General features: G+C 35.3%; 1 protein-coding gene and 1 pseudogene across 1 annotated transcript in view; one reads left to right on the top strand and one right to left on the bottom strand.

Annotated features, from left to right (window-relative positions):
- LOC110095247 (DUF21 domain-containing protein At1g55930, chloroplastic-like) overlaps window positions 1-2,602 on the bottom strand; it is a 40,137-nt gene extending 37,535 nt beyond the window's left edge. Inside the window, exon 1 of the mRNA XM_020820697.2 lies at window positions 1,966-2,602. Within this exon, the coding sequence (XP_020676356.1) occupies window positions 1,966-2,544 (579 nt within the window). The 5' untranslated portion in view covers window positions 2,545-2,602. The remainder of the gene's footprint in view (window positions 1-1,965) is intronic.
- A 5,423-nt stretch (window positions 2,603-8,025) lies between these two features.
- LOC110095237 overlaps window positions 8,026-18,606 on the top strand; it is a 17,873-nt pseudogene continuing 7,292 nt past the window's right edge.

Genomic DNA, 18,606 nt, shown 5'->3' with positions numbered 1-18,606 from the left:
ATAAAAGGTAAAGTAAATAGTTCATAAGAAAAAACACTGGAAATTGATGTAATGGTAATTTGGCCAGCCAATGGGCCTATATCCACACCCCAAATCCTCAACTAAGGAATTCCACAAATCTCTTATTCGCTAACACAATCTCGAAAAATTTCTCTTTCGTGCTAATGAAGAAACCCAAAACACTTCCACTCAAAAGCGACAAACACACTACTATTAGCAGAATCCATTAGGAAATCAACATCCACTTCAAAGCATGAGACCGGCCACTCCTAGCACAACCCATTGAATAATCAACCTTATGTAAAACCTTTTGTTGAGATCCATGACTCTCTTTACACAAGAAAAGTAAGCTCTCAATAGCTAGATAATCAATCTTGGGGATGTAAGTTTTGTAGGAGGAAGATTTGGTGAAGAAACCTCTTTTTCTCTGATTTTATCTCTCTAGATTCTCTCTCTTAAAATATTGAAACATAAGAATTCATATTCTAGCTGATAACCACATTCATAATAATACCCTAGCAATAATTATCAGCCTACATATTACATAAATCCTCAATTAATGTTGATTTGAATTTGAAATTTAAGTTACTAAATGATTGTACGACACAATCATGATTGTACAATTCGATCAATTCAAATTTTGATTGCTAAGTCAATTGAGTTTGAGGACATATTTTAATTAACTTTGAATCAGAAAACATGTTGTATACTACAATAACCCTCACACAATATGACTAGTTTGGTTTTTGAATTAGTCAATTAATATAAATTAATCCAGTTCATTTAGGTATATTATACGGTACAATGCATATCATAAAATATGATCTTAAGATTTCTTCTCATTAATTATCTAATATTTAAATAATCAAGCAATTCAAACTAGTTTGAACCATAGATCAAATTTAACCATACAGTACAATTAGTTTTGGATTTACCAATTAAGCTTGTTACTCCATGTAATCAATTTTAATTGTGAGTATGTACAAATTATATTAACATCATCAACATCTTAAATTATACTATTTTATGACTCAAAATATTAAAAAAAAATGTTTTGCGCTTGAAACTTGATCTTTTGATGGTGGATAGGTACATTCAAGCTAATTGAGTCATAGGCTTTACTAGAGTCATAAATGCACTTCAATGTATCATTAATCATGATTTGCAATTTTAAGCTTAACCTGAAATAATTTAGCTCACTCATGCACTAACCTTATATAAAATTGTTAGCACTAACCAGATAATATATGTGGTCATGAAAATCATAAGCTTAAGCTAATGGGATTCACAATATTAGGTTTCCTGTACTTAGTCTTCAAAATCCTCTCATAAAAGCCCTTAAACTTCAAAAAGCCTTACGATCAACTCTAAAACACATCCCGATAAATTAGCATACCCCTTGCAATCAAATCTAAAGCTTCAAACACACTCCATTTATCAAGCCAGATTATCAAATCCAATGATAGTGCTCGCAAGTTTGGCCCCATTTTTTAAGGATTGACTACTGACCAGTTCTTCAAGTAACCACCTCATGTAATCCACTACAAATAGTCATTACCACATCAAGGGCACGCTAGTGCAGCTATTTAGAGCCTTGGGTCATCACCATTCCAAGGCTAAATCAAATACTGTTACCACTTAATGAAGGGAGGCAAATGACGACTCAGTTACAAATTCATAAATAGCATAAATAAATTCCAGATTATTTAGCAATAGTAACAGCACAGTTTAAACAAATCCCTAGAGTTAGCATCACACTGTCAATGTCTTATGTGATTTTAACCACTCCATTGTTTGTGTTGAAATCAGGAAAAGAAAAAATATCGGTTGCAAAATGACTCCTAGATGGAGGAAAGAGAAAGATGACTGGGAGATCTATATCTAGTTGATGGCCCTCATCAGTGCACGGACAAAACCCCCACTGACCAATCACAGTTTTTCCTCATTGAGATGATGTAGGCTTACCTTCCACGGCCACAATGTGGTTATGGACGTCTCCGCCATTGAAAAGAAAGCAGACAGACCCAACAAGGCAGCCAGAATCAATCCCTGGTCCTTGAAAACCTGAAGAACCTGCAAAACCTTCGGCCATGCTCCTCTAAGCACCAATTGCACATATCCCAAAAACCCTACATCAGCACCTGCCACGCTCAAATTCGCCGCAACAGCCCTCTGAGAAGCTATCGCAAGAACACCACAGGCCGCGAGCGCGCTGAGCGCTAGAACACGGAAACTATGCAGCCAGAGTATGGCATTAACCGCTCCGGAAGCAACTGGTTCTGTCGTCTGAACCTCCTTGGTGAAAGAATTGCTCATATCACTGTAGTTCACGTATATCTTGGCGGCCAGACATGGTAAGCGGGGTACTGGAGACGCAATTTGTGCTGGAATTACACGAGGTCTTTCCCAACGGCGATCTTTGCTGAAGAAAAAAGATAAATTTGCAGTTTGTCGGTGGAATAACGCAGACTTAGCGACGAAATCCATGGATGGTAAACAAGGAGGAGGCCGAGGATAATAAATCGAGGGGGAGAGGAGAACCATCTTCTGTTTGTCAACCTTCCAGTAGTCGGGATTTCAAAGAGGCATCTAATTCGAGCAAATTGAGGAGAAGGGGATTGAGACCCTCAGGGCATAGATGCCTCTGAAGCCTAAGCTTTGAGAACGGAGACAACAAGCCTAAATAGGGCGAAATGGAAGAATTTGCAAGGAAGTACACGAACGACTATTGAGTTTTGATTAGAATGCATGAGGTAATAATTTATTAAATAAAATTTAGCTTCACATAAGTCTAAATAGAACAAATTTAATAAATATGTTTACTGTATAGCTCAAATCACTTCTATTGAAAAATTTATTCAATGAGAACATAGAACGTCGTCCGTAGATCAATCAGAATATGACACGTCACTCCTGTGCTCGGTACCGCTGCTCGATAGCGCACGGTACCGCTGACGTGGCGCATTCTGGTTGGTCTTCGAACGGTTTCAGCGTCCGGACTCCGCACAGAATAATTTCTCCTCTTATTTAGCTATAAGTTAAGTTGACCAACCAAAAGAGATTGATCTCGAGAATCAATTAGATCAGACCAAATCAATCAATAGTTTGGCCGATCATACATATAAAAAGCCTTACCACATATCTAATATGATTGAAATATACAATTAACATATCACCTTTTTACAGGATTTTATTCGGCTGTGTTGTGTCTTCAAATTTATCTGCAGCAGCAGGTCATTGATACATTGAAGCTAGGGCTGCAAGCGAACCAAAAGTTCGACGAGCTACTCGTTGTTCGGTTCGATTAAATCTCATTTGTGATCGTTCAATTAGCTAAACAAACAAATTTGAACAATATTTTAAATACTCGATTCTTAAATAAACAAACTTGAACACTAATGTGTTCGGCTCATTTATGTTCGCGAACAACATCATTTGAAGTTCGTGAACAAGCTCGACATTAAGCTCGATAAGAAGCTCAATAAAAGTTTGATTCATGTTCGATTTTGAACTCGTGAATAAGCTAGATAAAAATAATTAATATTTGACTATAAAATTAATAAATATAAATAATCATTGCCTTTGTTACATAGACAATTGCTTTTATTATAAATGTGTTTGTTCATAGATATGTTCATGGACGTATTTGTTTGATAGTTAAAAAAAATTCTTAAAATATGTTCTCGAACAAGCTTGTTAAGCACTAAACGAACGAACATGAGCTGAACATGAACCGAACATGAACACTCATTAATTTAAATGAATCAAACATGAACACAAACAATAAAGCTCAAAGAAACATGAACCAAACTTGAACAAGCTAACATTAAATGAACACAAACATGAACACTCACATACTCGACTCAGCTCGGTTCGTTTGTAGCCCTAATTGAAGCTAAAAAACTAGATGTGTTATTGGAAAGCTATATTGTCTCTGTGTATTCTTAAAAACATGAATGAAAAATAGTAGAGGTTCTAAAGAAGACCTCAAAAAATTTCTAATCACCTTTTATTTATAGGATTAAGCTGGCTACATGAAATACTAAACCGTATATGTGTGTGTATGTGTGTGATTGGTACAAGCATACTGTTTGGATGATGTATGCGTGGATTCCTGCCTCCACCATAGCCCCTCATCTAAGGTCGGTGCCAATGGAGAATCTTTAATGGTGAGTAACTTGAATAAGTATTCAAAATATAGGTTTCCAAGCAAGTCTGTGTTGGCAAGTTCTTAGGAATGAACATCAAGTCACTTGTATATTACAATATGACATGTGCACAAGTGTGTTTTCTATGATCATATGGTATCCATTTTGCAATTTTTTCCCTATTTTTATGGGCATTGCAGATATGAAAATAAAAAAGTTTTTTATTCAACTAAAACTTTTTAAGAAATTGACGCGCGTTAGCACAAGTGTGTTTTCTATGCTCATATGGTATCCATTTTGTAAAACGTTTTCATCAAATCATTCTAGACACGATGTGTCATTCTAGACATGATTTGTTGTTTTATATTTATTTTTCATAATTTATAGAGCTCTAGATTACAAGTTATAAAAGGATTTATATGAATTTTATATAAAAAACTAAATAACTTCCATAATTATCATTATATTATAATTTCATTAATTAAAAAAAAATCCTTATCAAAATCTAGTTCCATTAACTTAACTCGTGTCATGCCAATGATGCCATTTTTCTATTTACAAAATCGCAAAGGCTAGAGAGATAAAGGATGAGAAAAAAGATAAATTCTAGATAGAGAAAATTAATTTCAAGGGCTTTCAATCAATTTTTGTCTGTTGGGCTAGTTGAGAATAGTTGAATATACACAAAAATCTTATAAATTTTATTATTTCTTATAATTATAAAATATTATACATTTTTACATACTATTGTAAATTACTATAGTTTATTCTAATATTAATTCTATTGTGTTGGATTTCAACATGCCTACAGCAAGATGAGGTATTCGGAACTAATACGGCGAGGTGATGCAGTATGAGGAGGAATTATTTTTCATTAATATCCGGATGCGGTAGAAATCGAAACGATCAAGAAATACCTTATTTGGAAGCCGAGCAGACAGCGCGCCTCATGTTGAAACGCCAGGGCCTGATAGCCGCTGAAACGCCCGGGAATCTGAATGCAATACATTATTTGGAAGCCGAGAGGATCTTTACATTACACTACAGCAAGATGAGTATTCGAAAATGAAACGGCGAGGCTATGCAGTAACGGCCGGATGCGGTAGAAATTAAAAAGATGAAGAACTACCTTAATTGGAAGCTGAGCGGAGAGAGATGCGTGCGGTAGAAATTAAAAAGCTGAGCGTAGAGACGGATGCGATAGAGATAATCTAGGGTTAAAAATGAACCTGAACTGAAACGCCGGCTATACATATCTCTTAAATAAATATTTATTGCTTTAGTGTTGAAATCCATTAATTATTGATGGCATAAGATAATATTTATTGCTTTAGTGTTGAAATCCATTAATTATTTATGGCATAAGATGAAATCGGGCTGCATACTAAAACTTAAACGCCGGGATTAAATATAATTTAATTAAACTTTTATTAAATTAGGCTTGAAATCTGTTAAGTCTTTATGGCAGAAGACTCGTAGAAAAGATCAGTTAAATAAATAAATAAGTTAATTTGATAAATAATAGAATTTGAAGAGTCAAGAATGGACGTTGTAGATTAAATTAAAATTAAAAAATGAACGATCAAGATTTGCTAAAAGTGGAATCCCAAGCCACTTTTATATAGTAGTATAGATATGTTTACTGTATAGCTCAAATCACTTCTATTGAAAAAATTATTCTATGAGGACATAGAACGTCGTACGGAGATCAATCAGATATGACACGTCACTCCTGTGCTCGGTATCCCGGCTCGATACTGCTAGGTAGCGTGTCTCGGTACTGCTGACGTGACGGTGCATTCTAATTGTTCTCCGGACAGTTTCTACGATCGGTTTCCGCACATAATAAGTTATCCTCTTATTGAGCTCTAAGTTTGGACACAGTGGAGAAAAAAGATTCATGTAGCCGAACTCACATAATGGGATAAAGGCTTGATGTTGTTGTTGTTGTTGCTGTTGTATTGAGCTCTAAATTTGTTGACCAACCAAAAGAGATTGATATCGAGAATCAATTATATCAGACCAAATCAATAAATAGTTTGGTCTATCGTATATATAAAAAGCCTTACCACATATCTAATATGATTGAAATATACAATTAACATATCAAATTTTTTCATTATTTTATTAGGCTGTATTGTTGCATTCAAATTTATATGTAGCGGTTCATTGCTACATTGGAGCTAAAAAATTAGATGTGTGTTATTGGAAAGCTATATTATCTATGTGTATTCTTGAAAGCGTGAATGAAATATAATAGAGGATCTATAGAATATCTTAAAAAAAGTTTCTAATCACCTTTTATTTGTAGTATTAGGATGGCTATATAAAATACTACACCATATATATATATGTTTGTGTGTGTGTGTGTGTGACTGGCACAAACTAACAATGATATGTGGATTGTTTGGGTGATGTATACATGGATCCATGCCTCCACCATAGCCCCTCATTTAAGGTTGGTGCCAAGGGAGAATCTTTAAGGGTTAGTAACTTGGATAAGCATTCAAAATATGGGTTTCAAAGCAAGACTGTGTTGGCAAGTTCTTAGGAATGAACATCAAGTTCCTGGGTGTGACCGTGCGAGGGACGAGTCCCCTGGGTGATGATAGTTGCAGATAAAAAATGAGTCCAACCATCAAAATTGTAAGCATGAGTTTCAGAGATGTGTACTCTTTATAGTTTGATCGGGATGTTTGGAATGTGGGAATGGACTTAGTCTTGGGGCAGCCATTGTGGGTGAGCTAGTACATAGTTTAGGCAAGTGATCTTAGGGCAGGGATGTGTATAATATAAGTAAAGGTACAATTCTATCTTGTAAAATATTCATAATACCATATAAATGTTAGTTTGCTTTGATTTTTTTAACATAAATGCATATTTGATGAATAATTATGCTATAAGATAGCTCTTAAAGCCTATTTTCAATTGTTTTAATGTTCATATAATAATACAAAAATGTTTTCTAATGATAGTAGTACAATTACTTTGAAATTTTAAAAGAACAAATTTGACCAATAGTATTCAAATATTTTCTTAAACTTGATATGAGATCGATTTATAAACCATATTACCTCGTCATAGAGAATATTGTACTCTATCTATAATATTTTTTCTTTATTTTTTATGGGAATTATAGATATGAAAACAAAAGGTAGCTTATTCAAGTAGAATTTTTTAAGAAATTAACACGTGTTAGTACAAGTGCATTTTCTAGGATCATCTGGTATTCATTTTGTAAAACGTTTTGTTTAGTTTGCGGCCGGGCGTGCGCTCTTACGGCCGGGCCAGGCAGAGCGACTGGCTGCCGGCTTTGTTGTATAAATTTTTTTTATTATTCCTGCAGAGAAGTCCGCCGGATAATATTCCAGCGAAGAAATTCCGTCGGAAAAATTTTCTAACGTATTTTTTGCGCTAGAATTATTTTTCCGACACTCGTTTTTCCAGTGAATATTTTTTCACCGGAAATCAGTCGAAAAACCATTAAATCTGCCATAAAATGATGATTTTTCGCCCGAAAAATCCGCCGTTAATAGGTGATTTTCCTTTAATGGTAGGTTTCATTTAACCTACTTAGGGGTTGGAGCTTATTCCAACTCTATCTGCATGTGTTAATTGCAGGACATGAAAAGGGAAAAAAAGGAATTTGATTATGAGGTGACAAATTCTAGAGCTGTCAATATTGGACCCGACCCAAAAATCCGACCCGAATCAGACCCGAAAATTTCGGTTTTGGGTTGACTTGAACCCAAAACGGGTCGGGTTCAAGTTCTGAAAATCGATATGTTTGAAAAATCGGATCGGGTTCAGGTTTACCCGTGAACAACCCGAAATGACCCAGAATGCACACTAATACGTAACCCGGGAAGAACCCGAAATGAACCCTGCCCGCTTCCCAGCTGCCCCACCTGCCCCGCGCCCGCCTGCCCAGCGCCAGTCTGCTCGCCTGCCCAGCGTCCGCGTCAGTTCCGCCGTCCACGCCAGTTCTGCAGCAGTTCCGGCGTCCGCGCCTCAGCCGCAGTTCCGTAGCCAGCGTCCACGTCCGGCAGTTCCGCTTCTGTTGCTGCGTTCGTGGCAGTTACGAGGGTCGGGTCGGGTTCGGGTCTAGAAAATCGAACCGTTTGCAAAAACGAGTCGGGTCGACCCAAACCCGAATAGTACCTGGTTAGTTTCGGGTTTGACCCGAACCCGACCCATAACCCGAAATTGATAGTTCTAACAAATTCCTATTTATAGGTATGTTTGTTGTTAGTTTGTTATATATTTTTTATAATTATGACAATAATTATCATAAATGAATATTTTTTATTATATATTATGTGATATAAGTTAAAAAAAGTTGGACAATTTTATTTATCATGTTTTAATGACATTAGTGTCACTTACAAACAAACTTAGTCAAAGAGCGTGGTTCAGGGAAACTAATCGGAGATCTCACTCCGTTAGCCTTTCTCTTTTTCACTCCGTTATGTATGACAATATCATACATAACCATAACAAATTTCATATCTTCTTCAACTTGTGGCTATGTTCACAAATTGTTGTATAGTTCTCCATTGGCCATTCATATGTTGTTGGCTGGATTTGTGCATATTCGACACTTCGTCCATCTCCTTCGGCTCCATTTAACACTATCGAGTTTGTCTACCATTTAGCACTTCAGCGGTTCATCCATTCACTAACCTATATGATATATTCTCAAAAAATTATCTTGATCGAGCATGAATCTCGAGGCAAAATTGAACCGGAAACTTCAGAAATTAAATCCGGGAGCATCCGAACTTCGATTTCATTGAGCTTATAGTCAAACTGAGCATCTCGGAAATACGAACCCAACGACACCAAATTCAACTCAATCCGAGCCCAAATAAGCCCAATTCAAGCACCCGAAGTGCTGTTGGAAAGTTCACATCACAATTTGAGTTACCAAATGGTCTCCGATTTTGACGAGCTTATAGTCGAATCGAACGGCTTAAGGAGACAAATCCAACGAGCCCAAGATCGCCAAATTTTGACATCATTAAGACCTTCAAATGTCTGATGAACGGTGCACAATCAAGGGATTCAATACCAGCCGTCCATTCGACCACTCTCTATTTGCTCCTGGTCTCACACCTATTTACAAGTTATGTCACTCCAGGAAATCTATAAATATACCCCTCATTTCTCATGAGAGGGGACCCAAGCAAGAAGAAAAGAAGAAGAGAGGAGAGAGTAGCTCATCCTCGACCACCGCCGGAGTTCTTCCCGTCGTCAGAACGACGCCAAAATCCCGCCGGACGCCCAAGTGACGCAATCCCGCCGGACGCCCAAGTGACGCCGGAACTCTGCTCGACTTTGTAACTGAATTTCAATTCAAAAGAAACTCATTGTAGTGTGATCGTCATAACTTGTTGGACGAATCAGCCTTTTGTATCTCAAACTACACTAGTGAAAAATTTCAACTGGGCGTGGCCCCGTAGCTTTTTCCCTTTTCAGGGGTTTCCATATAAAAATTCTAGTGTTTTTTTATCTTATGTCTGTGTGTGCAAGATATTCGTGCAACGCTCAGACAAAAATTTTCTAACTCTACTACCGCGTGTATTCTAGCTCGGAACACTATAAATTCTCAAGCAATTCAATGTTATCCTTTACCTTATTTAAGCTTAAGGTTAAGAGGGCATGTCCAAACTTATTTTAAATATTTTTGTGCTATAGTTCAATAATTATTTGGTCATCTCTCCAAAAGCACTATGTAGTAAGTTTCAGGGAAGCCCAATATATATTTTAATGAGTAGTAATCCCATCTCAATTTAGAAAAAATTCAACTTAGGATGTCCTTAATAAAATTATTGAAAATCCACTAAAGACATTGCATCTATTGTGAAGTACTATTATTTAATTAGTTTTAATTGTTCATTATATTGTTAATTATCTCATTAATCATTTAATTATTTTAATACTAACTAATTTTAATTATTATTTATAATATTATATAGTAATTATTCTTTTTGAAGTTATATTTAATCCTACTAATGATTTAAGTATTATTTAGTTAGTTCTCATTATAAATTATATTAATAATTATTTCATTAATCACTTAAAAATTCAACAACTCATTAATTATTTAATTAGTTTTTACATTAATAATTATGTATTTAATAATTTCTATTTTAAATTATATTAATTAAGTTTATTATATTAAATTTAATTACTACTTATATGACTAACTATTTAAATAAGTTAAATTAGATAATTAATTATGTACTAATTATTCTATTACTTATTTAATTAATTCACTCAATTATTATAGTAATTAAGTTAACCAGTAATAGCTTAGTCGGCTAGGGTTTGCTTTTGATCTCGTCGGTGCTGTTCGGCTTCGTTCCGCTAGAGGTGTAGAGATTGGACAAATCGTTTCTTGCAGTTTGACTTCGCTCCATCGACGACGTTATCAGAAGTTACAACATTTTGATCGGAAGTAACGATGGGAGCTCGCTCGCTGTGAAGGTAACTATCTCCCTTTCGCGCGCTTCTTCGGCCAAATCCCGTAAATCCGCCGAAAATAATTCCGGGATTTACGGCAACAAGAGGGAAACAGAGGTTTTATTTTGCCGTGAGATTTACGTGGCACTCAAATCCCGTTTGGTAGGATTTAGCATAAATCCTGCTCAAATCCTATTGCCAAATAGCCCCTAATTCAACGCTCTGACCGGATTCCAAAGCTTGCCTTTTTCTACAATCCCACCAAAGAGGGGAAACCAGCTGGTTTTACATTTGGGGGCTGTTTGGTAGAATCTAGGATTTTATTTAAGTAGGAATTCGTAAATCCTCCAAATCCGGATTTACGAAATCCTGGGAGGTTAAATCCTGAAAACTGTTTCGTAACATTTATGATAAATCCAGTTAAATCTTGTGTGACTGTTTGACAGTTCAATTCAGGATTTAAGACGGTTAAAAAAGTTGACATACATTATTAGAATAATTAAAGCACGACAAGAAAAGTTTAAATAAAATATAACAAAACTTTATTAATACTAATTAATTATTTAATTATTATTTATAATATTTTATAATAATTATCAAATTATAATATTAATTATTTAATAATTATATTTAATTAAAACACTTAAATAACTAATTAAAATATATTAGTATAGTATTATTAAATAATTAGTTTGTCAAAAAAAATAACTAATTAAATAGATTTCAAATACTTATTAAATAATAAATAAATAAGTAATTTGATAATTAATATTATAATTTGATAATTATTATAAAATATTATAAATAAATTAAATAATAATTAGTATTAAAAAAGTTTTGTTATATTTTATTTAAACTTTTCTTGTCGGCTTTAATTATTACTAATAATGTATGTCAACTTTTTTAACCGCTCTTAAATCCTGAATTGAAAGCCAAACAGTCACAACAGGATTTAACTGGATTTATCATGATGTTACAAACAGTTTCAGGATTAACCTCCCGCGGATTTCGTAAATCTGGATTTGGAGGATTTACGAAATCCTACTTAAATGAAATCCTAGATTCTACCAAACACAGAGCTCTGCATAGGTACCCGATTACCCACACCCACCCACTACTCACCATACCCAATGGGCATGGGTGGGTATGGTATGCTCATGCATCGTGGTGGGTATGGGTGGGTACTTCAACATCAAAGGACAACGTTTTATATTACTAATTATCATATACATGCAATATATTATTAATAATCCTTACTACCAATGTACAACACTAAACTGCGCGCAACCATGATAAAATTTTGATATGTGCATTGAAAGTTTAGCCGTCAGTAGAAAATGGAAAATACTCAAAGCCATTAAATATGGCAGGACTGCATTCAATAAGCGTGAAAGTGGGTGGGTGTGGGTGGGTATGACATCAGAAAGTCACATAGGTGGTGTGGGTGGGCAAAGCCCCAGCGCCAGAGCCGTGAGTACCAATGGGCACCCAACCAGGACCCCATGTTAGGGCTCTGCCAAACAGCCCCAAAATGTAAAAACCAGCTGGTTTCCCCTCTTCGTGGGGATTGTAGAAAAAAGCAAGCTTTCCTGTTAACAGAATCTGGTCAAGAGCGTTGAATTTGGGGCTGTTTGGCACAAAATTTGAGCAGATTTATGCTAAATCCTGCCAAACGGGATTTGAGCGCCACTAAATCTCACGGTGAATAAAACCGTGCTTTCCCCTTGTTTTCCGTAAATCCCGATTTATTAAATCAGTAGTCGGTGGATTTACGGGATTTGGCGAAGAAGCGCCGAAAGGGAGAAAGTTACCTTCGTAGCGGGAGCGAGCTCCCGTCGTTGCCTTCCGATCAAATGTTGTAACTTCGATAACGATCGGTCGATGTGAGCGAAGTTCGAACTGCAAGAAACGATTCGTCCAAGTCTCTACACTCTAGCGGAACGAAGCGAACAGCACCGACGAGATCAAAAGCAAACCCTAGCCACAGGGGGGGGACTAAACTATTAGAACCGTTAAACTTAATTTTTACTATAATATTGAGTGAATTAATTAAATAATAAGTAGAATAATTGTACCAGTAAATTAATTATCTAATTTAACTTATTTCAATAGTTATCATATAAGTAGTAATTAAAAATCATATAATAAAACTTAATTAATATAATTTTAAAATAGAAATGATTAAATTACATAATTATTTAAATTGTAAAAACTAATTAAATAATTAATGAGTTGTTAATTTTTAAGTGATTAATGAAATAATTTATAATATAATTTATAACTGAGAACTAACTAAATAATACTTAAATCCATTAGTAGATTAAAATAAACTTCAAAAAGAATAATTACTATATAAATTATAAATAATAATTAAAATTAGTTAGTATTATAAAATTATGAAATGATTAATGAGGTTAATAAACAATATAATGAACAAATTAAAAAACTAATAAGATAATTACTTCACAAGAGATGCAATGTCCTTAGTGGATTTCCAATAATTTTATTAAGGACATCTTAAGTGAATTTTTTCTAAATTGAGATGGTGATGACTACCTCATTAAAATATATTGTGGGCTTCCTTCTAAACTATACATAGTGCTTTTGGAGAGAATGACCAAATAATTATTGAATTATAGCACAAAAATATTTAAAAATAAGTTTGACATGCCGGTTCTTATAACCTTAAGCTTAAATAAAGTAAAGGATAACATGAATTGCGAGCAATTTATGAGTGTTGCGAGCTGTAGAATATAACGCGCGTAGAGTTAGAAAATTTTTGTCTGAGCGGTGCACGAATATCTAGGCACACACAAACAGAAGATAAAAAAAACACATAATTTTACTGGAAAAAACCTGGAAAAAGGAAAAAACCACGGCCAACGGACCCAGTAAAAGTTTCACTTAGTGTAGTTTGAGATACAATAAGGCTGCATTCGCCCAACAAGTTTATTGACGATCAGACTAAATGAGTTTTCTTCTAATTGAAAATTCGTTACAAGAGTGAGCAGGAGCTTCCGGCGTCACTCTTGGCTCCGGCGGGATTTGGCCGTCGTTCTGACACGGAGAAACTCCGGCAGTGGTCGAAGGAGAGCTGTTCTCTCCTCTTCGCTTCTCTCTATCTTCTTCTTCGTTCTGCTTGGGTCCCCTCTCATTGAGAAATGCAGGGGTTATATTTATAGATTTCCTTGGAGTGGCATACGCTTGATAAAATAGGGTTGAGGACCAGGGGGCAAATAGCGGAGTGGTCGAAATGGACGCCTGATATGAATCCTTTGATTGATGCACCGTTCATCAGACATTTGAAGTCTTAATAGATGCCAAATTTGCTGATCTGGGCTCGTTGGATTTGTCGTCATTGAGCCGTTCATTCGACTATAAGCTGCGTCCAAAATTCGGAGACCGTTTGGTAAACTCAAATTTGTGATGTGAACTTTCAACAGCATTCGGGTGCTTGAATTGGCTTATTTGGGCTCGGATTGAAGTTGAAGTTTTGGTTCGTTCGCGGTTCGTATTTCGAGTGCTCAGTTTATAAGCTCGATGAAATCGAAGTATCGGATGCTCCCGGATTTTAAATTATTGAAGTTTCCGGTTCGCTTTGCCTGCGATTTCGTGCCGCAATCAAGAAATTTTTGGAGATTATATCATATAGGTTAGTGAATGGATTAACCCTGAAAGTGCTAAATGGATAGACAACTCGATAGTGTTAAATGGAGCCGAGGAGATGGACGAAGTTGTTGAACATGCACAAATCTAGTACCAAACTACAGTTGAGATGCCATTTGAGAACTCATACAACAATTTGTAGACATAGTACAGTTGAAGAAGATAGGAAATTTGTTATAGTGGTTATGTATGATATTGTCAGTATTTAACCAGGTTTATAATTAGAATATAATTTTTAAAGTTTAGAGCCTTAAATTTAAGAAGAGTGATTTCTCATAAAAGGGACCTAGTGTAGAACGAGAACATTTTTTGTTCACATGTCAAAACTATTGGTTTAAAGCAATTATCAGTCGATTCATGCAAATTCCTATTGATAAGTTTGACTAGGAGTGGTGTTATATATTTTTTTTCATTCCTTAATGCAGAATTAATTTGTATTTACCTACACTGATAACCATGTATAACATGAGTTCGTTGGCCGGGGGTGGGTGTTGTTCGAATCCCTTTGGTGAAGAGGAGGAAAAAAAAGAAGGCTAAAGGAGTGAGATTCCGATTAGTTTCCTGAACCGCGCTCTTTGACTAAGTTTGTTTGATAAGTGATATCTTGACCTTACTCACAATATTGTTTATTGAAAAGTAGAAAAAACAGATAGAGAGAGAGAGAGAGAGAGAGGCTCATTTTATTTCTAGAAAGTCTAGAAATCTTGAAATAATAAGTTTGTATTCCATAAACTTATAAAAACTTTCCCTATAAACTCTCTGATTTTTATAGTTCAAGTAGGACGATAATATATAGAAATAATTAAAATTCAAATACATAGATTACCTAATACAATGTACAACTATACATTCCTATTAGAGGTAACCTCAAAGGTGTCTAATAGGTTCCTTTAAGGAAACTTGATTCAAGGGTCAATGAACAAAAGCAACAGTCACCCAAAAGGAGGTTGACTTGTGAACAGTAGCTAGCACCAACTCATAGTCAAATGGCCATTCTTTTTAGTATAGATTGCCAACATGCAAACTCATCATGAAAGAAGATATCAATGATATAGTCATAATCCCATATGATGTACACAATGAAATAATTTTTTCAGGATTCACTAAAGTCCAAAGACATCCTTATTCTCCATAATATAGATATTGTAGGCTGTTTAATTTTTTTCTCTTTTTTTTTTTGCATTGATATAAATTCTTAAAAATGATTCTGGGAGCGTGACAAATTACAACCCCTTCTTCATAAGCTCCTCCAAATGACCATTCATACCCACTATCATGACCTAAAAATGGCACAACAAGACAATAATAGTTAATAATAAAAATAATAATAATAAATAATAAACAATAATAATGAATATAATCAAAAGGGACAATAATGGGACACGTCGTATTAGATACACAACCAAATTAATACATAAGCTATATTTTGAGACGAATGTGGTCTCCGAAAGGATTCGTCGTGGGGTTCGAATGCAAAAGAGTACGATCACCCACGTATCCCGTAGGACAAAAATGGTCGTAAGCCTTACAATCGCACCAAGCAGGCCGATGGATAAAGAGCAGATGGAGTTATAGATACGATTAGGCCACTGGAGGATAGCGGCTTTCACCCAAAAGTTCACGAGATTCCCCCATCATACATGCAGATCAAATGGGGTTTATTTGATTGTGGCGGATCGGTTTCCTATGGGCGCAGTCCCCTAGTTAATACATCCTAAGCCTTGACTTAGAAAAACTCTCGATTAAGGATGTTAGTAGCTTCTCCAAAATGGTCTAGTGCCAAAGGGGATTCAAGGCTTTCCTAATCAAAGGGAAGAAGTTCCAATTGGGTTCAATCAGATCAGCACTGGTTTCATGTCAAACATTCGGGTCGGCCGAAGAAGTTAGAAACTGGAGAAAAGAAAGAGGCCATGGCATCTCAAGCAAGCATGAGAGAAGGAGGAGGTAATCATCTGGTGTGACGCAGATGGGTAGGATTATAGTCTCTGAAAGAATGGAGAACTTACCCACCAATAAGGTGTATTAGAGGTACAGCTTGTTGAACCACCCACCTGTAGACCCTAAATCTTATTAAAAGTGTGTTGTTGTACACACAACACTAATATCTTACGACCTAACTAATGCAGTCCTGGACTTGTTCCTTGCCTGACAAAGGAAGCCAGCTTTAAAACCACATAATCGTGTAAAATCCATGCTTGGTCCAGTCTGTAAAAAGATGGGAGGTAGTTTAGACACGAAATTTGGATCGCACCACTAGAGAAGATTCCTAAATGATCCCACAACTTTATGATGGTATAATGCTTCCTAAACATAACGCAATTAAATCTTAATTTTAATTAGTTACTAATGTAATTTATGTGGTAAAAGTCTCCAAATCAGAATATATGGATTTTAAAAAGGCTTTATAAAATAATTTGAACTGACTAAACTTCCCCAGTCGGCACTCATCCATTAGGCCAGATTATCCGGACTCTACCCGCAGGGCGGGGAAGTTTTGGTCTAATAGAGAGAGAATGCGTGCATTGCGCCCCCGACGATTCCGGCTATCCCTAAAATCGTATGGTTTCTAGTTGAATTAATCTTAAAATTTTTAATTTAATAATTACGAGTATAAAAATTTTCATCCCTAAAGAGCCAACGTCACACAAGCACATGCAAGAAAGAACCTAAATTAAAAAGCATGCCGGTTGCTACTGCGCAAAGCAAAGTAAACAAAACAAATCAAACAGAATATAAAATCCCACGAAAAAAGAGTGTCCATGGCAAGTGTCATACATATTACATCACAAGTACAGAAAAGTAAGGGTGCGCCGGGGCTCCACCGACAACAAACCGGGAACGACGCAAATCTTAAAATAAGGCATTTTAATCTTCACTCTTCAGTCGTTTTCTTCCACTTCCCTTGATTCATCTTTGGATCATCTTCAGCTCTTCGAGCTCCTCGTAGTACATCCTCCAAAAGGATGCCCAAATGAAAAAGGCAAAACCGCTGTAGGGGTTTACTTTTCCATTTGGAACTCCTCGTAGTGAACGTTCCCAAAAGATATCCAAATGAAAAAAAGCAAACCCTCGATAGGGTTTACTTAATTACTTTTCCCTTTGGATTCCTATATCTTTTAAAAATGCCTTATTTTAGATCTTCACAATAATTACTATAAATACTTACGATAAAAAATGGAAAATCTAGACATCTCCTGCAGAGGTTATCCTAAACAGTTTATAATTAAAGAATTCATTCCAATTCAGTTATAATGAATAAAAAGAAAGGCTCACGATCAATCAGCTGGCCTGCTCTGGTTATTGGGGGCTAAGCAGTTGACAGCAGGTACCTAAAGCAGTTATGAATAATTGATTAGTTAAATTTTAGCCGCCTTTTTAGCGCGTGTGAGCACGGCCACCTGCAGTAAGACACATTAGTTATGAAAAAGTTGCTTAACCTACAATAAGGGTTTATTCTAACGCTCACAACAACAGACAGAAAAGGAAAAGAGCAGAGAAAAAGCGTCACAGAAAAAGACCACAGAAAAGCTACAATAAGTGCAAACAAACAGCACACGGCGTCACATGACAGAGCGTCACAATACAGCACAGAAAAAGAAAAAACAGAAAAACACAACTTAACCTAAAGTAAATAGTCGTCTGTCTATCAAACTCATCTAAGTTGTACCGAATGGCTGTTGTGGTTTTGTAGGTCCTAGATAGCGATAATTTAATAAGAATTGTTTGTATTTTTTTTTTTGTTAAGAAGGGTAAAGGAAGATTGATTAAAGTTCAAATATTATTGTTTTAGGATTGAATTTTAGGAAGGTTTTATTTTAATGTTTGATTAACACCACCTTTGTTTCACACGAGGGCTGTGAGGTTTATTTCACCTCCTGGGGACTAAACTAAATAGCCTCGTTATAGCCTGGTTACCCAAGTGATTAAATTCATCTTTGTTATTATTGTTTTAGTTGTTATTAAAAGAAAAGGAAAAAAAATGTATTTAAATATTTTATAATGCAAATTAGTTGATTGTTTTAGAAGTTATCCTAAAGTTTAATTTAGAAGTTACCTTATCCTAATTTTAATAGTATTGAGTCTCCTAATTAAAATCTTTACCTCTTTAGATTTTAGGTGAGAGTTAGAAGTTAATTATTAGATTGTTGAATTGATTTAGATTACCATTTTAAATTTAGAATTCAATAATTACAAATGTTAATAATAAATTGATAAGAATTAATGTTTTAATAGGTTTAGAATTAGATTTAAAATTGTTAGTGTAATTAATGAATTAAGAAAACCAAAAAAAATTTCCCAATTAGGAAAATGAATCTCTTCTCTTTTT

The sequence above is a fragment of the Dendrobium catenatum genome, unplaced genomic scaffold, assembly GCF_001605985.2.
Source record: "Dendrobium catenatum unplaced genomic scaffold, ASM160598v2 fragScaff_scaffold_1449, whole genome shotgun sequence".
In the NCBI taxonomy this organism is placed as follows: domain Eukaryota; kingdom Viridiplantae; phylum Streptophyta; class Magnoliopsida; order Asparagales; family Orchidaceae; genus Dendrobium; species Dendrobium catenatum.
The sequence above is the reverse complement of the archived record's forward strand: the minus strand, read 5'-3'. Positions and strand labels throughout refer to the sequence as shown.